General features: G+C 47.5%; 1 protein-coding gene across 9 annotated transcripts in view; it reads left to right on the top strand.

Annotated features, from left to right (window-relative positions):
• Nucleotides 1–26,374, top strand: part of KIAA0753 (KIAA0753 ortholog) — a 1,822,630-nt gene that overhangs the window by 1,247,602 nt on the left and 548,654 nt on the right. For all 9 annotated transcript variants that reach the window (XM_069615058.1, XM_069615057.1, XM_069615051.1 and 6 more), the window contains one exon: nt 1,350–1,422. In XM_069615058.1, coding sequence (XP_069471159.1) covers nt 1,350–1,422 — 73 coding nt within the window. The remainder of the gene's footprint in view (nt 1–1,349; nt 1,423–26,374) is intronic.

Raw genomic sequence — 26,374 nt, 5'->3', positions numbered from 1 at the left:
TGGCCTCAAGCCCAGGGACTGCATCTCTCCTGCCCTACATAGCCTTCACTGGCTGCCATTCGCAGCACGGATTAAATTCAAATGTATGTATCGTCCACAGGGCTATCTGGGGCTGGGGTCCACTCCATCTTCAACTCTTCCTAACCAAATACTCACCTTCTAGACACCTGCGTTCCTCTGGCACCAACTCCTTGCATGTGAAGCGGTTTGCTAAACAGAGAGCTGGTGGTTGATCGCTTTCCTCATCGGGCTCCCTTCTGTGAAATAGCCTCTCTCTCCCCCTGCGTCTTGAGCGGGACCTTGTTAAGTTCCGAAAAAGCCTCAAGACCTTTCTCTTTACCTCTTCCTTCTCCTCCCCTCTACCTTGCTAATCATACAGTAGCCTGACTGATGTGCAGAGCCCTTATGTTTTCTCAGGGCCCTGACCTCCTACCCACATCTCTCATCCCTGATGCTCTCTATTTACTGCACTTGCTTAGGCTCACCCTCCTAACTGGAGGATGCACTTACGTTTTCTCCTCTTAGAACTTCACCCTGAGCATTTCTCCATGAGCAGGACAGCACCTATCCCTTACCCCCTCCCCTCTGCGCTTACACGTTCTGTACACTCCCAAGGCATAGTAGGTTTGTCTCCCGTCCCTATTATTAGTCTGATTTGTTGTACTGTCAATTCAATTATTTTCATTGTTGTAATTCATTGTCTTCCCTGTCCCCACCCTGTTGCCACTTTGAAATAGTTTGCTAATTGTATAAGCGCCTAACAAGTGGCAAATGTCTTCACAATGTTTTTATGGTGCATCAATGTTGTCTGGCTTACCTACCAGAAAGAAACAAATAAGTTGAAAAATTACTGATTGCTGAATAATTTGAATACACTGTATCATGTTGTAAAGATTGCTCTGCACTTGCAGCGATGGAAGTTTTTCTATTTATTTGCTAGTGACTTTACCAGGATTAACTTCCAAGCTGCTCAAACACAATTCCTGGTGTCTCTTAAATGTACATGTGAGAGCAAAATGGAAATCCACTAGTTTATAGTTAATGTAATTGATGAATGTCTTTCTGGGATGTCTAATGGAAATTCTTACCCTTGTTGCTCCCATAAGAATACTAGCTTTTCGTATTCACAAAAGTGTTTTTATTTTTTATCATGCATACCTTATTCTGTTCTTTTTTTTTAGCAAAGCTCTAGAACTGTTTTTCAAATGTTTTATATAACATACATTTCCTTTCATTTGTGGTGTACTGGATGTGTGGGATATCCGTTTTCTTAATTGTTCACATGCTACTTACTGTTCAACTGCTGAATACTGTTTTACAACAAACTGTGTTTTGACTTGTTTTTCTAGCGATGCCAAGATTCTGTGCAGAGGAGGTTTAACCAGATAGTTTACACTGATCCTGAATTCTGGGGCAGTAAAGGTGAGTTTGGTTTTTATTTTATCTCCTTAAGGGGTGAATTGTCATAGTGAGAAAAGGAGCATCTGAATAAAAGGATAGTGACCTTTGTGACAAACTTTCATGTGGCAGGCTAGGCAGTGGGAGTGGGTTGATCATGGGCCTGTGGTCCTCCACCCCTTTTGTGAGGCGGTCCCTGGAGGCTGAATGCAGAGGATCCTCAGTCTCCCTTCCCTATTCTTGTCGGCAGATGACTTCTCCATAAATCTGAGGGCCTGTATGTGGCCTGAAAGTGGGTGACAACATCTGGAAAATAAAGCTGGAGGGTGAAGTGAATTGCCTACTTCAGTAATCAATCCAGTGTATTCAAGCAAGAGAAGCTTGCAAGCCTCACCTGTAGGTACAGCTATGGGTTCCACTGTATTCTGACCACTGGGGGAGGGGGTTGCCTTAGTTGTGCTGGAGATAAAAGTCCCTACCTTGGATGAAATGCCACAGAGCCAAGTGGAGAACGAAACATCAGGTGACAAGCACAGAGTAATTTCAAAATGGGAGTCAACGTGTGTATGCGTTGGAGTGTAGTTAATTGCAGGATGGAGATTGTAGTGGAGGAAAGAGTGAAGACGGAGGGGGAGGAGTGTACATGCGGAAATACCATTCCAAAATCAAGGAGGGAAAGGGGGGGGGGGTGAAATAGTCAGTACAGAGTAAGAAAGAGTATGGCGAGAATTACCCTAGAAAGAAGAATTGGGTGATTGAGGAAAGGAGCCAACAATAAAAGTACAGAAAGTAGGTGGCAAGGAATGAGTGGGGCGACAGATACAGAACAGAGGACAAACAAGAATGGGAGCGATAGACACCAAGAGAAGACAACTTGGGGCTAAAACCTGGGGAGGAAGAAAAACAAGGTGGAATCCTTCATGGCCATGGCTAAACAGATGCTCTGGAAGTGGTAGAAGGGAGGTTGGGAGAAGACACTGTGGTAGGTAGTTACTGTTTATTTTGGATGTAATCCGTAGAAATACATTTTACATTTTAGTTTTTTATTTTGTATTATTGAGTTGGTTCTGTTATATAAACCTTTTCACTACAATATAATTAGCAAAATATAAATAAGCATAACATATAACCGTAAAATAAACATTTAGTCAAACATGATATCAGTAAAATAGGATGATGTTTAAAACGCATAAATATTCAAGCAAATCATCATTTAAAACTTAGTCATAAAGTTCATGATTAAATTTGGATTTTTAACATACTAAATACCTTCAATAAAAACCAATACAAGTCAGACAATTGTGATGCACTGTTCCCCATCATTAAATTAGACCATAAGATATCATTAAAATAAACCGAAAGCTATTCATTCAAAAATCTAAAATGTTTGTGCTTTATAGATAAAGTAGCTTTACAAGGTGCTTTAATGTTTCCACACAGTACAGTTTTTTACAAAGTCCACAACCTCTCATCTTTAGGTGTATTAAGAGTAGGACCAATGTTTTCCAAAGTTGGAAGCTCATTACATTTTAATCTTGGATAAATGTTACAAGCTCTACTGCACGGAAATAATGTAATGCATTTGGACAGCATTGTTTTTTTCTGGGAAAACGGCTGTATTCTTTGTAAAGTGTTTAGGAACGTAATTGGTCCACAGTTTCACACCAGTCCAATTCATAAAGTTTCTTTGTTACATTTGATGGATAGTTAATCAAATCTGTCTGATCCAGACATATTGTAGGTTGAGCAGAGAGCATTTTAATAACTGATTTAGTTAACGTATAATAGAGGCTCTCAAACAATGAATTATCTGGTGGAATTAAAAGTTTCCGACACTGACACAATTTAGACCAAGGTACGACCATAGCCAGTGTGTCAAGCCAAACTCATGTCTGATAACCATACCTGGAATTGAGGGTGGAAGACCCAAACCCTGCTTCCAGATTGTTGCTTGCAAATAGTTTACGTATTGCCCCAAGTCTACTAACATAATCTCTAAACCGTAAGTTAAGGACTGAACCAGTGTCGCTAAATAAAACGTTTGAAAAGGAATGAGAGAATCTGCACAAAGTTAAACAAATTATTCTTTAATTGAGCAATTGGAGGCCTACACACGTTTGAACGGGTCTATACAAAGTTCCATCCCAAAGTTTGTATTTTATGAAATATAACAATATAAAAACATTCTACAAGATTAAAAACTAATTTTGTATAAAATGGCAGATAGTAATGACGGCATGCAAAATTAAAATTATACTCTACGGGTTAAAGAAATCACTTGCCAGAACTCATAGTGCAGTTTAAAATTTAAAGTATTGGCCTAGTCATGACTTGTTTTAAAATCATCATATTGCAAATGGTATATGTTCCTATGTGGAAAGTACCCTGCTAATAAATGTTAGCATGCCATGCTGAGTACTCCTTTGTACCGCTAAAGCAATTAAATGTGTACCTATATGAAATGTGAACAGATTTTCTCAAGAGGGAAATCGACCATCACTTCCTTGGTTGCTTATATGCAGGGCAGAAAAATAATGAGCCTTCCTTTCAGCATGCACAAAAAGCCACAATGAGGAATATCCAGTATCAGTTTGACAAAGTCCTTGACTATGGAGCATCAATAAATTGTTCAAAGTTAGAATGGTCTTTCAACATCAAATAGTGGTTAAATAGACTACCTTGGGCACTGTTGTAAATTGCCTGGGAGCATTCGCTAAAGGTGTATATTATACGATTTCTCTTGCCTGGTGGTACAGAACAGTACATTGCCAAATGTCCAGCAGGTTCATACACTTACATAAAAACAATAGCACCATTGCAGATATAGTGCCCCAGGTTGACTTAAAATATCTTGAATGGCCTCTGCATTTTCCAATAGCTCTGGGGACTGCCATAGCCTAAACCAAAACAGAAACAAAACGATGTGTATAAAGTTTAATTTTATTCTGCTTTATTCGACCAATTTGTCTTTAGCATATATTATTTATATAAATAGACTTAATTTATACATTTTTCATGTTTGTCGCTTCAAGAATCCGAAATAAACAACTCATTAAAAATAAAGTATCGCATTAAAACATTGTGTACTATAGATTAAAAACAGCAATACAATAAAATCCATATATAAATCAATCTTTAATTGCCCAATTATATAGTTCCTACAGCACCAGGCTCGGTAGATAAACTTGCCACAAAATATGTATTGTTAACGATGTTAGTTGATTGACATTGTTTTAAGGCTTATATGACAATGTGAACACCGGCCTTTTAAAACAGTGGCAACAAGTATATTCTTCGTAGATTTTTGTATCTCTCGCAGAAGAGCAAAACGTGCTCAATCATCTCGGAGCAAGCATCACATGATGGACAAGTTTGAGGCATGATTTTTCCACCCACGGGTGAATGTTGCAACCTTGTTGCAACCTTGCGGGGTACCAGTCCTGAATTCCATGAGCAATGTACGTGCATGGGCTGGTGATATAAAATTAAGGTATTGTTCAGTGCCATGATCAATTTTCAGTCTGGTAATTCATAACCTACTTTCAGTTGTAGACACAAACTTAAAAGATGTACATACTTGACCTGTGTGAGAAACCTGAGGCGTTTCTCCAAGGTTATTCCGAGGGATCCTTTGTTCAGGTGGCCAGGGGAGGGACATCGCTCTTGGATCCCAACCCTGGGTGTGGACAAGCAATGGAGGATCACCTGGACAGGAGGTCCTTGGAGACTGCAAGAGGAGCGCATTTGGGCACGATACGGTATCACATTTTTTTCAATGCACCTCTACCCAATATCCCAGCAGTCTTTATGCGATGTTGTCACCAAACTCCTATTCCCCACCTGCACTTTTAATTACGGAACAGACAATACAGAAAACAGGGGAACTCCAAATTACTAAAACCCAAAACAAATTTTACTTCTCCACAGCACAATTCCCATAATCCCATTCCCCTATTGAAATCCACAAGGACTGGGACGAGGACGGGGCAGGTGGGTGTCATGAAGATTACCCATAGGAATCAATGGGCAATGGATTCTTATGGGCAGTCTCCATGTTGGGCCGATAATGAGGTCAGGCAGAGTCGGGCAGGGAGGGACAACTATTCACACCTGATTCCAATTAACTCTAGCTGGGAGTATGAAAGCAGCAGCCAGGAACAGCTTTGTGAGTGAGTCCAGATGCTAGAAGGTACCAGAGAAAGGGAGAGAGCCCATGTGAGCTGGAGAGACACTGGTAGGCTTGGTGGAGGAGAAGAAAACTTCCCAAACACTGGCCCCGCTACCAGAGAGGAGATTGCAGTTTGGAGGAGGAAACTGTCCCTCCAGAAGGCAAGACCAGGGGCAACTGCGGTTGCCTAGCGGTACTGACATCTAAACTCCTCCCCTGGGCAAGGCAGGCGAACCCAGGTCTGAGGGGGCAGAGGGAGAGACCCTGACCACCTACAGATATCTCCTTTTGGCTCCTGCAGCTCCCAGAGACAGAGTGCTATTTTGGGGAGCAACGAAGTGGGAGCAAAATCGATGCAAATGCATTCCGGGACTAGAAGTCCCAAAACCTTGTTTGTGTTAAAAATGTGTGACTTTTTGAAACGGGGTCTAACCCCGGCAGAGGTGGGCCCAGTGGTGAAACTATAAAACGCAATCAAAACCTTCAAGACCAGCTGCAGAGTGCTTTGCCGCCATGTGGGTGCTCGTGTGAAAGAGACTTGCTGATCCAACTACAAGGACCAGAAGGCTGTGCAAGAGCTGAAGGGGAGACCAACTATTGAGGGATCCGGCACCACGTGGGTGCTTAATCGAGAGACTCTGGTCCAACCCGTGTTTGTTGAAAATTAACAACACCAGAAGGCCTTGGGAAGACCGCGAAGGAACGGTCAAAGTGGTCATACAGGGATCTTGCAAAATCCTCTGTATTGTCGAAAGTCTTTGACGACAGGTGATTGAGAAAGGCATGATTGATAAAGTTGGCAACAGTGAACCTAGTGGAGGGAATGCTAACGAGAAGGGGCAGAGTCTAAAGCCCCATAGTGAACTGTTTCATAAAGGTTGAAAGGGGCGAAGCCCGAAGGCCCTATGAACATTGTGTGGGAAGAAGGGAACCCTACTGAGCGGTGTTCACAGTGAAGTGTTTTGAAAAGGTGGCCAGAGTGAAGCCAGCAGAGGGAGGCTGACCTACAGGGCTGAAGCCTGTGATACTGTTTTTTTCTTTATTTTTTTATTTTTTTAACTTTATTTTTTCTCTGACGGACACATTCTAGTTACATTTTATGCATGACACATTATATTGCCTATATTTATCATACAGCAGTCAACTTTTCTGACAATTTGGCAAGCTTGGTACAGTTTAGGGGTTCTCCTCTTGCTCGTCTGGGCTGCAGCTTAAGGGGTCTGTGTTGAGATACTGGCAGAGCTGGCCCATATGTCTTTAGGTCGGCTTCTCAGTGTTAGACCCTTTGTAAAGTTTGTTTCACATTCATGCACCTCGACCAAGTCGCGGAACCAGGCATGAATAGCAGGGGCTGTTCTCACCTTCCAATGTCGAAGTATGTTGTGTTTGGCTACTGCTGTTGCAATTGAGTAGAGTATGTAATTTGTTGGGGGGTTTTTCCTATATCCCCCAGGAGGTATTTCAGAGGTGTGGCCGGTATAAGTATTCCGAGGATGTTGCTGAGGTATGAAGCCACTTCCTCACAGAATTGCCTAATAGGTGGACATTTCCCGTACATGTGGAAGGAGTTGGCCTCTGGATTGGTTGTATTTGGGGCACAGGGGTTGTTTGGAGCAGTCAAATCTGGCTATTTATCCGGGGTGCTGTGTAGGTGGTTCAAAATTTTGAATTGGATCAGCCTGAAGTTGGCATTGAGAGAAATGGTCTTGGTGTATTGGCAGTATCTGGTCCAGTGTGTGTCTTCTAGCGATACTTCAAGGTCCCTCCCCCACTTAGCTTTCATTGTATTCTGTGACTGTGTTGTATATTTTAGAGATATTCCCGCTGAACCCCTCTCGACCCATGATTTCTAGTATAAACAGATAGGGTGGTGGTTCTGTAGGGAACGTGGGCCATTTGTGCTTGAGCGCGGTATCGTACAAAAATGTCACCCTCATTTGTGCGCCCCCGCTGTCACTGCAACTTTGGAGGCGCACAAAATGAGGGTGACATTTACTGTGCCCAAGCAGAGCGGGGGTTGCGGGGGTGTCCCCTGCTCTTCCTGGGCGCAGTAATGGGGGCCGGGAGTTGCGGCAATGTCCCCTGCTTACCATTTCAGAAAGCGGGGGACATGTAAGAAAAAAAGAGAGGAAAAGCACCCTGCGGTGTCAGCTCCAACCCACGTTAGTGGGAGGAGCTGACACTGCAGGGATGGCAGAGTGCGGGCAGCACATGCAGAAGTGTGCCGCCCTAAAGGTAATTGGAGTTGGGGGGGGGGGGGGGTTCGGAGGGGCAATGCAGGCCAGGGGAAGCGGGCATAGTGATCCATATGATCACTGCGCCGCACCGTAACTGCTGTCGGCATTTTCGGCGTCACAGTTGCGGGCGGCGCAGTGATGACATAGATCCCTTGAGCGCTACCTTTAGGCAGCGGCATTGCAGGGATGATATGAGACCCTGTCTGAATCTCGAGCACGTTTCTGCCAGGTTTAGAAATTCTCCGACTTGGAACAAGTCCCCCAGTGTAAGGGTCTTCCCCGGGTCCCAATTCCTTTGCATCAATGTGTCTAGAGTGGGGGTAATCCCTGTGTAGTGCCATAGTGGGGAGGAGGCACAATAAGGAGTTGTGCATCCCACCCTTCGATATATTGCCTCCCACGCCCTGGTCGTGCAGGCTACCGGGTCTATTCCTCCTCAAATGCTGTGATGCTTAGAGAATGTCATGGACCGTATGTCTATGGGGGGCGCAGAATGCTTCTCTGCCTGAATATGGGCGTATGCCTCAGTGTCCTGAAACCAGTATTTGGCAAAGTGGGCTTGTGCCGCATGATGGTATAAGGTGAAGTCCGGTGCAGCCAGCCCTCCTGTGTCGAGCCCCTCACTTAATTTGGACCAGCTCAACCTGACCGTGCCCCCACCCCATACGAAGTCGGATGCCAGTCTTTGGAGTTTCTCAAACGCTTTGCCAGGCCATATGGGGATATTGCTAAATAGGTAAAGAACTTTAGGGACCACCACCATTTTGAGCAATGCAATTCGGCCATATAATAATATTGGAGGTTTATTCCAGAGGGTGAGTTTGGTCTCCAATTGTGTGATGTAGGGCCCATAGTTTGTGTCGTATAGCGTGTTCCTGTCGGTAGCAATCACTATGCTTAGGTATTGGACTGACTTGGGTGACCAACAGAATTGAGCCGTAGCATTGGTTTTCATGGCTTTAGGAGTCAAGAGGATGATTTCGGATTTCGTTTGGTTCATTTTAGATCCGAGAATGTGGCGAACTCTGTAATATCTTGCATAACCGCAGCTAAATTCTTTTCTGGGTCTGTTATGAACAAGAAGGTGTCATCTGTGTATAGCTAGATGAGTTGTTGAGGGCCCCGGATCTGTATAGCGCTATGTAAATCTTTGTCATATGTATGCTGCCTTTCCCTCTTTAGTGAGGGCAAATATTAATGGGGATAAGGGGCATCCTTGTTGCGTACCGCTCTTTAGCGTAAAAGCGGGCGACATAGTATGATTAGTCCTTATTTTAGCTTTGGGGTCATTGTACAAGAGCCTGATATAGTTTAGGAAGCCTGGCCCAAACCCCATATGGGCCAATATGGCATACATGTATCCCCATGGGACTGAGTCAAACGCTTTTTCAGCGTCGAGTGATAACGCCACGGCTGCAACTTTGGGGTCTAGTTGTGATATTATCGTGAAGAGCCTATGCAGGTTCAGGGACGTGGATCTTGTAGGTATGAATCCTGATTGGTCGGGGTGCATCAGCTTTTTCTTTTGTGGGAGTAGCCTATTTGCTATGACTTTCGCATATATTTTGGTGTCTGTATTGATTAGTGAGAGGGGGCGATACAATTTGGGATCTTGTGGTGGTTTGTGTGGTTTAAGCCGGACAGTGATGATGGCCTCCCGCATGGATTCCGGTAGAGTACTGCTCGATAAGGATTCTTCCCACACTTCTAGGAGTTTAGGGGATAGTTTGTCTGAGTAGCTTTTATAGAAGTCAACTGGAAGGCCGTCCGGGCCAGGGGCTTTCCCAGCCTTCAGGTCTTTTATCGCCAGGCCAATCTCTTCCAACGTAAGAGGGGTTTCGAGTATTGCCCTCTCACCAGGCTGTAGTCTGGGAAGGGGGATTTTGGACACATTGTTTAAGCTCTTGTCCCATACTTGATCAACATTCTTTTACAGGTCTGAATAGAAGTTCAGGAAGACTTTGTTGATCTTGTCGGCCTCTATGCAGACTGCTCCATCCGGCCCCATGATGGATGTGATCGGTGTGATCCCATATTCGGGCTTAATTGGCTTAGCCAGAGTCTTGCCTGCTTTGTTTCCCCTCGCCGTATCATCTGGCTTTAGTTGGTTGTGTGATGTATTTCACCTCACGTTCGGCCAGGCGTCTGAATATTTCGAGCTGTTCTTGCAGAGGTTTAAGGGTTTCGATGCCTGGCATGTTCGCATGTGTATTTTCCAAAGTTCGAAGGGTGCTCTCTGACTGGTTTAGGTCATCTGTTATGGCTTTTAGCGTGCCCACTGTTCTCGATAGGTGTCCCTGTATCCAGACCTTAAATGATGCCCAATACCGTGGCCACAGAGGAGAAGAGACTCTGCCCATATTGTTTGCAAAGAACTCAATGATGTCTGCTCTCAGGGTTTCTATAATCGCTTCATCTGTCAGTAGGTCCGGCGGCATGTGCCATACCCTCGGCACTGGTGTCTCATCGGCCGTTTGTAATTCAATGCAGACTGGTGAATGATCCGAAAAGGTGCGTGGAAGGATGGAGCAGTCCACCACATGCGGTACCATTTCCGGTGAGGTTAGCCAATAGTTTATTCGCGAACTAGATGAGTGTACGGATGAATGGAAAATGAATTCCCCCAGGGCCGGATGGAGCTCCCTCCAGACATCCACCAGTGGTATTTCAGACATGCCCTGCAGTTTAGCCGTGGCGGCCTTGGATTGTAGTCGGATTCTGTATGATCTGTCTTTCGGGAGGTCTAATATGTTAAAGTCGCCACCACATAAGATTTTGGCGTCTCCTGGGGGTGATAATTGCAAAATGATGTGTAGATAGAACTTGGGAGTGCCAATGTTCGGGCCTTACATGTTTATTAGGATTACCTCCTGGTTCTTCAGCCTGCCCCACAGTATCACATATCTGCCTTCACTGTCCGTAGATGACCTTCCTTACAGAAACCCTGTGCAATGGTGTACAAATGTTAGCACTCCCCTGGATTGCGAGGAGTACCCTGTGCCTACTCTTAGAGGGCCCCAATCTGGGGCAAACGATTCCACAACCTTTTCAGTGGAATGTATCTCCTGTAGACGGAGCATGCCGATTCTGTTTCTCTTGGCGTCGGCCAGTCATTTCCTGGCTTTGATGGGGTTTGCCAGGCCTCTGACATTCCAGCCAAGGTTTATGCTTTTCTTCAGCCCCGATGACGCAATATCTGATTGAATGATGGTTGGTTGATCTGCCAGTTATCAGTCTTATGTGTCGTTCCTTGACCAGCCGTCAGTTTTCATTGCTTTGTTTGCCTGTACCCCGCCCCCCTCCCTCACCATCTCTCCAACTGGGCGGTGTGTTAGGGAGAATTCGCTGTTAAGGCTAATTTCCCAAACCTAGTGAGTCCCCCAGCAGCTTTGCTGGATTTTTGGTGTTTATTTTTTTCTCCTGCTAAGAGTGAGACTCCTTTTCTCCTACTCTTAGGCATGATTTGAGAATGTCCTTTGATTGTAAATGTGTTTTATGGGCTATGGGGTCTTTTACTCCATAGGGCTTCATGTGTTTTTGGTATGTGTGTTACACAGCACCCTCAGTGCAGTAACACAGGGGTGTCATAGTGACTCCCAAACATAGACTCCATACCCTGGGACTGACTACGGTCTCCCAGAGCATGTAAAGTCACCATTGGCTTTACTAGTCTCAAATTGTGAACAGAACTAGTACAAACCATCATATTGTGGAAGTACTGGTAGGGGTAATTCAATTGCCCCTGGGTCTGTTTTCCAAGGGGGCACTGTCCGGTCCCCCCCCCTGTCGAGTTTGTGGCTGGTGGCAGTGGATACCACGCAAAATATTCCACCGGAATATTTCCTATGGGATTTTCCCATTGATTTTAAACGCACCACTTTTTGGTGCAATGTTAAAGATACCGCCGGGTTATTTATTTAATATGTATTCCCCGGTTGGGTCTTTTTGCCATGACTCGGTTTTAAAATGGCGTTTGTGTTCGCCTCTGAAACTCTAACCCAAGTCGAGCCCTTTGTTCCACTTTTTGGCAGGCTTCTCCACAGAAGCCCTCCAAATGGTGCGACTCTGACTGGGGTCTACAGGATGTGTGGGAGGGGGATTAGGCACCCTGGACTGAGTTGCCGTGGCAACTCAAGTCGCACTCTTGTGTGATTGGCCCAGTGGTGAGCCGGCCGGCTCAACACTTAGCATGTTTGAGTGACAGCTAGGCTGTTGAATGGGGGTTTTTCTGCATAAAAGCAGGGATTTGGGGACTGGAACTTCAGAGGTCGCCACAGGACCTAAAGAATCCGACGAGGGGGGAAGCTGAGCCATCTACAACGACGACACCACCGGTGGAGCACTGCTGTACGAACTTGCCACTTCCCCGACGACAGAGGAGATCTTCTTCCAGGAGAGTCTTCTTCCCTTTGAGCTGGTGGGACCAACCAGTTCGCCTTTTTCGCCTTCCTGGACGTCTTGTGGTTGAATCGCCCGTGTCAAGCACCCCGACAACCGGATAGCCACGCTTCACCACTACCGTGAATAAAAGGGTCGTACCTTTTAATCAGGAACTCCGCGGCTGGTTTCTTCCCTGGCAGTGAAACGACCTCCAGCTTTATTCCTCGTCGAGATCATCTCTTCCTCTGGTGGAAGCCACGACTTGCACCCGCTGCCAGGAACAACTGCAACCGCTGGGGCTTTCTCACCATTTCAGGTACTGTGTCCCGCCTGGTCTCCCTTGCAACAGATTGTCCAAGGTTTCCCGTAAATCCTTGACTTTCTAACTGGGTTGACCTCCGACCTGCTAACTTTGCCTTTCTGAACTGATCCAACCTCTTTTTTTGACTTTTCTGCAAAGACTTTGAGTGCATTTCCACTGTGTGATCTTGGGCACATTCTGCTTTGCTCTCTCCAAGAGTGGGCCTGGCCTATGAACTTTTGGCTCTACAGTAGACCCTGCCTTTCTTGACTTGCTGTGGTTTAAGTGTTGGTACTGTGTTATTTCCATACTCTGCCTTTTCTCTCCCTTTTTAAACAAATTATTGGAGTGCCATCTACGGTTACGCGCTCACCTCCGTTTTGCAAAATAAGTGGTGTCTTAACCTAGACTTGTCGAATAATTAACTAGGGAGGTGTATATACTTATAGTGACTGTGTTTGAACTTGCATGATATATTAGTGCCAGTGTATTTTCTTAAGTGTGTTTTTAAATAAATAATTATATACTTTCATACCAAAGCTCTGGTCAGTGTTTGCTTGTTATACTGTTTTTTTAGCCCTATTGTGTATACTCCATATACTGCTTAACTCTTCTTGACAAAAGTCTGACTGCTCAGCCACAGCTACCAGGTAAATCTGGGTTGTGCAGACTGCTACCAATTGGGTTTACTGCTTACTCCTGTGGAACTTTTTTGCAGTGGTCCCTAAAGGAACTGCACAGGTTTCTGTCTAACACGGTGTACCCCTAGGAACATCTTAACAGTCTGTAACAGTGGGTGGCTTTGTGTGGCCATAACAGGCAACTTTAGAACATGGCGCTCGCGTGTGCCGTAACCTCAAGTTGAAGTGGAGTGGGTGCGACACCCTGTGGCATTTGTTCAGTGGATTTCCTTGTATTTTGGGTGGTGCTTCACATGCACTGGCTCTTTGATCGTCACCCGGTGGTCGGGACTTCAGAGATATTTTGTTCGATGTAGGGCAAGGCTTCTTCAGGTGTCTCGAAGAAGTGTTGTAGTCGATGTTTTGCTGGGAACAGCATTGCGTACGGTATCTTCTTCTCCCATAGTATTTTCTTAACATGGTCATATGTGCGTCTGGCAGCTTGAACCCCGCTGGAAAAATCTGGGGATAAATGAATCCGGTTGGATGCATAAGACGGGGCTCCTTTTTCACGCGAAAGACGATGGATCTGCTCTCTGTCCCGGTAATTTAGCAGGCGGGCGATTATGGTGCATGGAGAATCGCCTGGTTTGGCTGGTGTGGCTAGTGAAACATGAAGGACTGCAAGACAAGGGGAAAGTAAGTGTCCCCCTGGTTAATGAGGATCCGAGCCTGGCCGAGGGAGATCCAGGAGTGAAAAGTAATCACCCGAAGTTCATTGGAAAGGAACTTTGTACTTGTTTTTGTTGAATTTGATTTGTAAGGGGTTTATGCCCGGAAGAGGGGAAGCCAAGGGTGAAGCCATCACCCAACGTATATGTGGAACAGAACTGTTTGTGGAATATACCAAGTGCTCGGAGGTCCTAATACTGATAGAAACTCGTTGTGGGTTTGCGCCTCAAGAGGGGGACCCAGGGGTGAAGGCATCACCCACCTAATATTTGAGAGGAACATTTATTTTGATCTTTTTTAAACGCATGAGGTCCCTGGATACAGGAGACTTTTGTTGAAGAGACTTACCCAAGGAAGAGCCTGATACTTGCCCAGCAACTGTCAGCCTGTGCTGGGAAAGCTCGAGCGTGTGCTGTGCACAGGACTACTACCTTACCCCGTGCTCAAAACTTGGGGAAGGGAGACCCCTGGCTAAAGGCCATCCTGACATATTATTTGAGAAGACTTCTTTCTTTATTGAAAACCTTATCCCTCACTCTTTTTGTATTTAGTTGTAAGGAATTGGCAATAGGTTTTTCTTAGTATATGCCTTTTATTTTGACAAGACGCCACAAGGATGGCCGTTTTTTTCATTCGATGGTCGACGCTTGCTCCCATTTAGATTTATGTTTAGCTTGGGCGTTTTTCCAACCTGCATATTATTTTAATAAACACCCTTGAACTGTAATCACTTATGTCTGTTGTCTTACTATTGCCACCATGAGTTCCTAACACATATCTGGCGGCCAGTTTCACCTCCATTTTAGAACATCTATTTACATTTTGTGGGTTCTGCCAGAGTTCACTTAAGCCCAATACACATTGCTGCTGACTTACGTGTTTAGGCCAAGGCAATGAGTTTCCTTCTGGGTAGCTAAGCAAAATGATAAGAATATCTTGAAACTTCCTCGGCTCTGACGTCACGCAGAGTCTAACCCAATATAATACCGGTTTCCAAGCCATCCAGAAGACAACCGACTCCAAACCACACTCCAACGATAACAGGTCGTAGGAAAGCTCCTTAGGAGCCTAAACATCATTTTCAAAAACGTGTTCTCCACAGTCCCCAAGTTTGACATTTGCTGCGGCCCCACAATTCCACTCCGTAAAGGGCAGCTGAGGCAATCCGTAGTTTATAGATATTAATTGCAGGAGATGTACAGCTCCCTCTCCATCCTCTACAAAATCTTTTCTCAAACCACTACTGTTTTCCTCCAGAAAGACCTGAGACTTTAACTGGGCAGACCATGCCTCCGTATCAGTAAACCTAACTCAGGTAGTGCTAATAATCCTTTTGTTCCAAGTTAATTCCATCAGCAACCAGGGAGCATGCACAGGGCTTTGTCCTCTTCAGCCTGAAAACAAATGTTTTGGTCTTGTACTCCTATGTCCCGTCCCCTTTCCTCCATACTTATGGGACATTCCTCTGTCCTGTGGGACGGGACCGGAGCACTTTGTAAAAAGCATCAGATTTTTCAAAAATGTGTCCTTCCTCTCTTTTTACGTGGGGTACCGCTTGCGGACATAACCCAGCCCTCCTTAGCTCTGCCCAGCGCATCGCCCATCAGTCCTTTTCTCCGCACTTTCGGGACTTGACGCACTTGCATCTTCGGAAGATTTTTTCCTTACAGTGTCGTCCTTTCTTGCTCCGGTTTAGCGGTCGCGTGGTAGTCCGTCTATGCCGTTTCGGTTAGATTTTTCTAATTGTTCTTCCTGCGAACAACGCTTCACTAGGGCGGATCCCCATCCTCTTTGTTTAGAGTGTTTGGGTCCGGACCACCGGTGGGACTCGTGCTTCTACTGCGATTCTCTTTTTTGGTCTGGGCACTTCAACGTCGTCTGGAGCGGTGGGAAAAGGTGTTTCAGCGCGTTCCTCCTCTGCATTTCCAGAGTTTCATCGACGAGAAGAAGAGTCGCCCGGTAAATTCTTTAGTTTTTAGGTCACCCCGACCGGGGGACTCCTTCCCAGGGTCTTCCCAGTCCGGGACGGGCTTTAAAAGCTGTTACCGGGGTTTCCCCTGAGGTGCCTTCCAGGCCTAAGAAAAGTACCAGAGTTTTCTCTGAGGGCCTCCGTAAGATGCCTGCTCACACCGGATTGCAATCTGAGGCCCTTTCTGTGGGGGCTATTCAATGGCCCAGTTATACTGAGGCAGTGGGTACCGGAGCTTGCTTCGAGGTCTCCTTGTCTGCAGCTTCCCATACAGACACCTGGGCGTGCCCAAGGCCTCGAATGAGGTTTTCTGTACTGAAGCAAGGTTTGAGGCCCCTCGTGAAGGAGCCGTTACCGGACTCGGGTCTGAGGTTCCTCTATCAGAGGCTAAGGTGACCCACAGAACTGAGAGGCCTGTTAAGGTCTTGCCAGGGAGGTGGGTTCTTCATCGGTCCCACTCTAGTGGTGATACCGGTTCTGTTGAGGGTGCACAGAGTGAGGTCGCTGACCGTAATTCCTCTGTTATCGGCGTGGCCGAGGTTACACTTTCTGAGGCTAATTTGGCTATTAGTATGCCTCGGAAACATCCTAGCCACACAGTACCGGCTCTGCCGAGATTCCTTGTGTCAAGGCTGAAGTCCAGACCCCTGACCTGTCTGTGGAAACCCCTGCCTCACTCACACATGTGACGCAGTGCTCCTCAGGCGTTGACAAAATGGCGCCCATTCCCACGCTAACTATGGCAGCCATTTTGGACTCTTCCCTGACACCTACGCGATCTGCGTTGGGTGCTGGGAGCATTTTTTCAGGTGAACAGCATTTTCCTTGTGCACCGTTTCATCCAGTTTGACTGGAACGCTCGGATGCCACTACAGCACTCGGTCTCGCTCCCTACGGCGTCTGCCCCATTGATCTATGTCAACCCGGCTGGTGAGGGCCTCTCTTGGCAGCCCTCTCCCTTGCGGCCCTGGAGCTACTGCTTTCATGAGGCCTCAGCCTGCCACACTTTCTAAGCCTTCGGCAGAGGATGCCTTCTCCAAACAATTTCAGACGCTCATGCACTCCGACCCCATGAAGGAATATTTCAGAGGTCTTTTTAAGGAAATCTGCCCTCCAGGGCCGAATTCTGTGCCGACGGTTCCCGTAGCTGCACAGGTTGCTCCGGCAGCTGTCCTACCTCTACCAGTTGGCCCACCTCCAGCCCTTCCGCCTCCGCTTGTCTCCAATAGACAAGCCTTTGGCAGAGCCAGACGTGACGCAGGTCGATCCGGACGCGTTGGATGACAGGCATGGGGATGACCTGCCCCGCTCTGTTGGGGCGTTTCGTGACCGGGTACTGGACATGACTCTTCTGGATGTTCCAGTACCTGAGGCACCTCCTCTGCAGGAAGGAGTGCTTTTGGGGGCGTTCATCTTGTCTCCTCAGGAGCGCACCGGCTTGTTCTTCCAGAAGGACGTTTTGGCTGAGGTCCGCAAGGTTTGGGATAAGCCACACTCTGAACTGCACGTTAACAAAAAGATTGACGCTCGTTATAGGCTTCATACTTTGGAGGAGGTAGCCTTAGCGTTTTACCCGCTTACTTCCTCCATAGTGGTGGCGGTCGCCACGCTACAATCCAGATCGGCTTCAGCGTCATCTACAGCAGCGGCTCAGGTTCTGGCTAAAGAGGACAAGCTGCTTGACTCTTGGGGAGGAAGATCTTTGCTGAATTGTCCATGCAGTTGCACCAGGTGAACGCAGAGCTCATTTTGGCGGGGGCGAATATGAAAATGTGGAAAGGTCTGTCGGAATTTGAGGAGTTCATTCCTTCGGACAAGCTGGACGATTTTAAGGCTGGCTTGTCAGATGCCAGAGTCCTGTCGCAGGATATGCTTGAGGCTGCGGCGCATCATGTCGACACCTCGGCTCGGGGCCTCATGCTTGGCGTGGACACCTCTCCAAGTTTTCCAAGGAGGTTCAAGATAAAGTTCTGGACCTGCCTTTTGACGGCAAAGAACTGTTCCATTCGTCAACGGATGTAGAGCTGACTAAAACTAAGGACAGCACTCAGACGGCCAAGTCTTTGTCCATTCTGGTAAATCCACCTTTTAGGGCTCAGAGAACGCCTTTGCAGTCTCGGTCTTCCTCTGGATTTCTGGGGTTTCTCGATCGAAAGACATGGAGAGTCGATCCTCCAGCACGAAACTCTCGTCGGCGTCAGCAGCGAGACCGGTTTTTCTCTCAGTCCTCAGCCGCCTCCTCAAAATCTGGGGGTCTCGCCTCTGAGAAGCCTGCTAAATCAGGGTTTTCGGCACTCGCACAAGACCACGGTGGGAGGGTGCCTTGCGTCTCACTGGGAGGGGTGGCAGACCATCACCGAGGACCGGTGTGTCTTGTCTGTCGCTCGGGCGGGCTTCAGATTGCCCCTCCCCCCCATCCACCCATCCCACCCATCAATCCTCCCTTCCATCAGTCGTGGATGCCCTCCCTCCGAGCTGAAGTCCAGAAGCTTCTGGAACTCAAGGCGGTGGAACCCGTTCCGAAAGGGGAGCGAGAGGAGGGCTTCTACTCCCGTCTGTTCACGGTGCCCAAACTCAACCAGGCTGGCCTGCGCACCATCCTAGACCTTTCCCAGTTCAACCTTTGTCTCCCCCAAGAGAAATTCAAGATGATCACCCCCCCGGTCAGATAAAGTCCTCTACAGAAGGGCGACTGGCACAGCATGGTGGACCTTCAGGATGCTTATATGCATATCCTCATTTGGAGACCTCATCGGAAATACCTTTTATTTTCCACGGGGGAGGAGTATTTCCAGTTTCGTGTGCTCCCGTTTGGTCTCAGCTCGGCACTGCGTGTCTTTACGAAGATGTCGGTCATCGCTGCTTATCTTCAGCTACAGGGTATCCATGTGTATCCATCTTTGGACGATTGGCTACTGCGCAGTCCTTGTCCACTGAAAGCCTCGAGCAACCTTCAGTCTCTCCTCCAGCTCCTGTTCCACCTTGGGCTGTCAGTGAACTGGTGGAAATCTTCCATGACGGTCTCTCAGGACCTCATTTTCCTGGGTTTTCGTTGGAACACGATCGATTGCAGAGTGTACCTGACTGGGGACAGAATGGCAGATCTGTTCGCCACGTGTCAGGTGTTTATGCAGTCGGAGAGCATGTCGCCCTGTGATTCCAGAGGCTTCTGGGCCTCGTGGCTTCATGCGTGCTTGCTCTTCCTCGTCTCAAGATGAGGCGGACGCAGATGACTCTTCGGAGCTCATGGCTTCAAGCAGTGGATTCAGATTCCAAAATGATACTTGTTCCACCTTTCATGAGGGCGGACCTCTTGTGGTGGTCGTCTCTCAGCAATTTGTTGGTGGGCGCTCCCTTCTAGGACCCTTGCCCACTATTGACGGTCACAACGAATCACTCCCTGTTGGGTTGGGGTGCAACGCTGGATCATCTTCAGGTTTCAGATCTCTGGTCGCCACAGGACAGACAGCTTCATATAAATTATCTGGAGCTCCTGGCGCTGAAAGCATTCAAACCAGGCATTGTCAACAAGGTGATCCGTGTCCGCACGGGCAATGCAGTGTCCATGTTCTATATCAACAAGCAGGGGGGGTACCAGGTCTTTTGCTCTTGTGGATCCTGCCATTCAGATCTGGGAATGGGCCCTTCTGCATGGTATCTTGCTGGGAGCATCCCGGGCCAGCTGAATGTCACTGCAGATGCCCTTAGCCGGTGAGCAATTGTCAGCTACGAGTGGGAACTGAACACTGAGATCCTCTTGGATATTTTTCACTGTTGGGGCACTCCAGAAGTGGACCTCTTTGCGACATCTACAAACAGGAAGCTTCCCCTGTATGCCTCCAGGAACGGGCTCAGAGCCTCCTCATTGGGGAATGCTCTCGAAATTCCATGGCACAACATGGACTATGCTTTTCCGCCTCTTCCTCTGATCCATCAGGTGCTTTGCAAGCTAAGGAACACAGTGAATTGCTCCCTGCTGTTCATAGCTCTTTGGTGGCCAGCCAGGTTTTGGTTTTCGGAGCTTCACCATCTATCGGTGTGGCCGCCGCTCAAGCTTCCGCTGGTCCCCGACCTGCTTCACCAGAGTGATCAACAGCTGTGGCACCCCTCCTCACAATCGTTCTGCTTGGGGGCTTGGTGACTGAGTTCAGATCTTTAGAGCACTTCAATTTGTCTGTGGATAACATGCACATTATTCAAGCGGCCAGGAAGTCCTCAACAAGATCTCAGTATAGAAGTAAATGGCTATGGTTCTGTCACTGGTGTTTGGCTAGGCAGCTGGACCGCAGGGAGGCTACTATCGACATGGTCCTGTCTTTTGTTTCATATCTGGCAGAGTCTGGCATCCATGTCATGTCTTGCAGGACATATTTATCGGCTGTTGCCGCTTATTTGTCCACTGACCAGTGCTCTTTTTCACTATCTAATCCAGTCATTAAAAGACCTTTGCGAGCCTGATGCATCTTTATCCTCCTGTTCACAGCCTGCATCCAAGGTGGGATTTCAATGTGGTCCTTACGGCCTTGTCATAAGCCTTTTGAGCCCATGGCTACTGTCGATTTTAAGCACCTTTCGTGGAAAGTGTCCTTTTTGATTGATGTGACTTCAGCAAGGCATGTAAGTGAGCTTCAGGCCTTGTTGGTGGAGCATCCATTCCTTACTTTACATAAGGATAAGGTTGTCCTGCGAACAAATACCACCTTTCTTCCAAAGGTGGTCTCTGATTTTCATTTGAATCAGTCAATTTCATTGCCTGTATTCTTCCCAGACCCGGCCTCGGAGGCCGAAAGGGTTCTGCACTGCCTGGACGTTAAAAGAGCCCTTCAGTTCTATCTGAAAAGAACATCTGAGCTTAGGAACCCTTTGCAGCTTTTTGTGACCTTCGGAAATCTGCAAGGAAAGCCGGCCTCGAACGAGACTATCTCCCGGTGGATTGTGGCCTGTATTTCTGAGGCGTAACCATTCAGGGTCTTTGGGCCCCAAAGGGAATTCATGCTCATCTTATGCGGGGCAAGGTGGCTGCCGTTCCCTTCCAACAATATGTTCCCTTGGAGACCATCGTCAAAGCGGCTACGTGGGCCTCCCCATCGGCTTTTTGTAAGCATTACTGTCTGGACCTGAGCTCCAAGGCTGATGCTGAGTTCGGTCAACCTGTGCTTAGGAACCTGTTTCATTAAGGAGTTTCCATCCACCCATAATTCCTGTGAGGAATGCTTGGGAATCTCCCATAAGTATGGAGGAAAGGGGACAGGACGTATGAGTATAATAAAGTTACTCACCGTAGTGACCACCTTACTCCTAGTCCATAGTCCCCTTTCCTCCATACGCCTGCCCGCCGTCCCCTCTAAAAAGTTTCCTCTGTTATTGCTTAAAGGTCATAGACCTGGCGATGGAAAAGGACTGATGGGCGACACGTTGGATGGAGCTAAGGAGGGCGGGGTTATGGCCACGTGCGGTACCCCGTGTAAAAAGAGAGGAAGGACATTTTTTTGAAAAATGTGATGCTTTTTACAAAGCGCTCCTGTCCCGTCCCACAGGACAGAGGAATGTCCCATAAGTATGGAGGAAAGGGGACTGTGGACTAGGAGTACGGTAGTCACTAGGGTGAGTAACTACTTTATTATTCTTGTTTAGGGTCAAACCCAATGAACAACATTTGGTGGTGAAGCATTCCAGGCATCCCCTGATCCCCCATTGGTTGTGATGCCAGCAGCACTGCATCATCAGCTAAAGATTATAGCAGGAGGATGTCTGTGCCAAGCTTTGGGGGAGCAAGGCTGCTCTCAGAACATTCCGCCACCGGGGCAAGGACACAGCCCTGCCGCATGCCCATGTCGACCCTAAATTGATCTGTGGCTTCTCCTGCGAGACCCCACCTCACCACGGCTTTGTTGTTGGAATATAATTGGAAAATGACTGCTAGCAATGAGTCAGGGACCCCCACCTTTTTCCATCAATACCTGCCATAACTGGTCCTTTAGGACGCAGTCAAACACGGTTTGAAGATCTACAAAAACAGCATAGATCCACATTCTCTTAAACACTGTATTTTTGTAAAGCAAGAGGCAAGCAAAGCATTGATTGATGGTGCTTGTCCCTTGTTGGAAACCGGCCTGGATGTTTAAGATCAGAGCATTTCCAGAGGCATCGAGTAGAGAAGTAGGCCAGTTACCAGGCTTTTCTCTCCCACTTTTATTGTAAATTGGTACCATTTCAGCACTGCGCCAGGTGTCTGGGAACTTATTTGCTAAGGTGTCTGGGACCCCACTGCTAAGACCAACTTCACCAGGCTCTGAACTCCTATGTCTGGTTCACCCATAAGTCAGTCCATCAGTACCTTGTCGAGTACTGGCGCTTTTTGAGCCTTGGAATTCAAATTTTTACCTCAGCTAAGGTGATGGTAATCATAGATCTTTTGTGATCACTAATCTCTGGACCTTTAATCAGAAATCCACCAGTGTTAGTGCACCCATCAACCATAGTGTCTTTATATAGTCCACTAAAATGGTTAAGCCAGTCTTTGGATGGAATGTGGCAATGAAGCCTATTATCGTTTGTTCCCTTTGCTGCAACCAGGGTCCAGAAGGCCTTGACATACCTCTAGGTTACTGCCTCCAAGAGGTCATCCAATTTCGCTTTGATATCCCTCTTCTTTTTTTCTTCCTTATTTTCTTTTTATAATTATATCTCTGTGAGCCTAGCTCCTCTTTTTTCACCTTCCCTTCAGTAACTAGGCATTACATTAGATGTTTCTTTGCCAGCCTACAATCCTTAACAAACCAATCAGGCTCCTCTGCTACTTGTTCTTTTAGCTAGTTCACAGGTCTCGTAAATAAGGGGTAAAGGAAAGCTACCAAGTTATCCTATTCAGCCAGTACCTCGATATCACTCAGATCCCGGCCACACATAGTCTCAATGTTAGGAAAGGCCATTTGATAAGTAAAGTTGTTTTGCCCGACCGTCTCAATATGGTCCCATTTAACAGTATTTGCAGAGATCCTAATCAGCATGGTCATCACCTATATATCGCACCACTTACCAAATTATTTCATTGAGAGCAAAAGTTGTTTATGGTCACTTTCCGTGTAGTCAATATTGCTAAAATAATCCAAAGGTTCCCAGCCACTCATTAATATAAACATAAAATCATTACGTGTGGAACATTCAAACCCGAAAAAGATGTTCTTTGCAGGTCGGTCACTACCGCACCTGCCATTCATTGCATGCCCTTAAATTTAGTCCATGCAATATTCGAACTGTCTAGTTAGTGTTTGTGGACCCATAAAGGGTAACTACCCTCATGTGCTGGTATCTCCCACATTGAGTCTTGTTCATCCCATAGCCCCCGAGTTATCAAAGAGGTTCAAACTGTAAATTGGGAATCCCCCCTGACTAAAATATGGAGTTTCCCAGGCATCAAGTGGCACAGCGAGTAGAGCGCTCGCTTTGACATGCGTGTAGAGCTTGCTAACGCAGGTTTGAATCCTGGCGGGGCCAAAATCAGCCTTTCATCCTTCCGAGGTCGATAAATGAGCACCACACACCGTGGGTAATAATAAGCAGCGCTCAGATACCTGAGGGTTCGTAGCGCTATATAAGTGCCAAATTATTTATTATTATTATTATTATCACATGTTTCCAGCTAATTATCAATTCCTGTAAGAGTGTTATTGTCCCCAGTGGATTTGTTCCATGTGGTTTGTTGTATATATTAAATAAAAGTAGTGTGGCCCTCATTGTTCTTACTGATTACTAATTGGAAATCAGGTAAACTCTGGTTACTAATTTCTGTTACCCAACCTGACCCTGCTGCCACCAGAGTCAGTAATCTTCACCCAACACCGCCACCCCCCTCCCCAATCCCCCATGGCTTCCCCTTCGCACCTTTGGCTGCCAGGGTACTGAATGCCTTGAACCCCTACACCTCATGCAGTATTAAAGCCCAGGTTTCCTGGATATATTTAATCTTGCAACTGTTTATCAATCAATATAATCTGAATCATTCAATTGCCTTTCTATCCCTGCAACATTCCAGGACTTATTCCCCTAGGTGCAGTGGGGCCTTCTGGTGTGTGTGTGTGTGGGGGAGGGGGGGGGAATTGCTAGCTTTCAAACCCTCTTCCAACCCTTCACCTGAAGGAGCTGGATGATTGCCCAAAGCTGCTTTGTTCTCCAGCATGAGGTCTGGCATGGATCTACATAGTCAAGAATATTCCCCTTCGCCAGGCCGGGAATCCTTGGTAAGAAAAGAAAAGCACTATTGCTTTAAAAGCTTGAATACTGCCTTTTACCTGCTATCCAATCACTGAAGACTGGGTCATACTGCACCCATCCAATAATGGTCGTTTCCCTGTGTCCCGCACCCAGCAACCATCTTGAGATTTTTACTGCAGGTTTCGGTGCAGGGAGTACTAGAGTTTCAAGGGGATTGGGTTCTCCGACGTAGTCCATATCAATGACAGCTAATCGCCACAGCTGTGCTGCTGCGGAAAATTTCCTGTGTCGACGTCGATACTGTCCTCGAGGGCCTCTGTCGAGCCGACGTCACTGGATGTTATAAGTAGGACACGTGACGCCCGTAGCCTCAGTTCTGTTTTTTCCGCAAACGTGTTCACTTCGGAGATCTCGCCGCACCTCGGTTCTTCTGAGTTATTTCTCCATTGGTTTGTGAAGATTGTATCATGTCTTCCTCTTCTTCCGTTCTGCGGCCGGGTTTCAAGAAGTGTTGGGACTGCGGTTCCAAGATGGCGCTGACGGACCCGCACAACGCCTGCCTCTGGTGCCTCGGGGAGGACCACGCTACGGACGATTGTGACGAATGCCAGTCACTCAGGTCAAAGGCCTTGCGGGAGCGGAAGAAGAAGCTTTCGGTCGGTAGGATTTCCAAACCCCGTAAGCTGAGGTCCACTGGACTTTCCGACGACGATTTGAGGGGCGAATCTCCGCGTTGTCGCCGTAAGTCCAGGGGGTCTCGGTCCCGGAGTGGGTCCCGCCATTCCTCTGCCTCTTCGAGGCAATTGCGGAAGCGCCATCACCGGTTGCCTTCCCCGTCAGAGGACTCGGCCCGTCGGCGGGTTGCTTGGCCCACCAAGCACTCTACTCCTGCGGAATGGGAGGCATTTCGCAAGAAAATGTTGGTGATGTTTGAATCACAGGGCTCTGGTCTGTCCGTGCCTTCGAGAGAAGCCGGCCGTGACCGTGCTAGAGCCACCACTCGCATGCCTTCGGGCTCGGGTGGTCGGCGCGATCATGGAGAACCTTCGAGGTCTCGATCGGACAAGGTGGATCGCTCTAGCCATGCCTGCTCCAGGTCCTGGTCCTCGACGCCCTGCAGACCGTCGGAGCCTGTGAGGTCTTATTCGAAGACGTCGACGCCATCGGCGCCATGTCCGTCGAGAGGTTCACTCGAGGTTCTGGCTCCGAGGAAACTCTCGACGTCGGCGCCACGTTAGACGTCGACGCCGATTCCATCGACACCTTTCGAGGATGCTTTGTCGGATGTATCCCGTGGCACGGTGGAACCCCCGAAAAAGGCTTTGGCCAAGTCCAAAAATGTTTTTGTCCCTTTTTTCTGTGCCCCCACTCCAGCCTCTGGATTATATTTTTGAGGTGGAAGAAGGGTCTGAGGAAGATTTGGTTCCTGATGAGGTACCTGACGAAATATTGTCTGGTCATAGCCAGTTTGAAGACCTGCGTCAGTTGTTGCACAACTCCAGTGGTCTGGACACCTCCCCGGAGATGTAGTTTGGTAGGCCTGAACCTGGAACGCATGCCGAGTCTTCATACCGCCGGCTTATGTCAAGGGTGTCGGAGTACTTGGGGTGGTCTACGCCCCCAGTGGATTTTCTGCAGGATGACCTGACAGATATTCTGGACCTTGGTCCACCAATTGACCCGGTTCTGCCATTCCATATGGCCTTGCAAAGAAGGGTGGCGGCGGCGGCTTGGACTGCTCCGGAGAGTCTCCCCGCTGTAGGAAAGTCGTTGCCGAAAAAATACCGCCCAGCCAATGGCGACCCCGGCTACTTGTCCGTGCAACCTACTTCGGAGAGTTTGGTGGTACAGGTGGCCACGTCCCCGGCTAAACAGGCGTTTTACCCTAGCATCCCTCCTGATAGGGACGACAAGCGTTTTGACGGTTGGGCGAAGAAAGTGTTTTCTTCAGGGGGTATGGCTTTGAAAGCAGTCAACTCCGTGTGTGCCTTAGCACGTTTCACTCATACTCTGTGGAATTGTTTCCTTAGCGGGTGAACATATTCCCGAAGGGGAGGAACGAGATGGCTTTCTTGCTCTTGTACAGGATGGCAAGGATGCCATGTGTGAATCCGTTCAGTCGGAAAACATTTGATTCTGCTCTCTTACTCTTGAGATAAGTCTGGCTGCTCAGCCACTGCTACCACTTTAACTGTGTAGTTCAAGCTTGTACCAAAGGTGAAATTGTACTGTCACTTGTAGTCTTAATTGTGTGTGATGTTCCCAAAGGTTACTGCATATAATTCTGCCTAACAGGATGTTGCAGATTTTGGCTTCCACGTAATGGGGAATGGCGTAGCGCTCGGGTGTCAAATT

The sequence above is a fragment of the Ambystoma mexicanum genome, chromosome 9 (assembly GCF_040938575.1).
Source record: "Ambystoma mexicanum isolate Mex_15411 chromosome 9, UKY_AmexF1_1, whole genome shotgun sequence".
Lineage (NCBI taxonomy): Eukaryota > Metazoa > Chordata > Amphibia > Caudata > Ambystomatidae > Ambystoma > Ambystoma mexicanum.
This window is presented reverse-complemented; position numbering and strand designations above follow the sequence as displayed.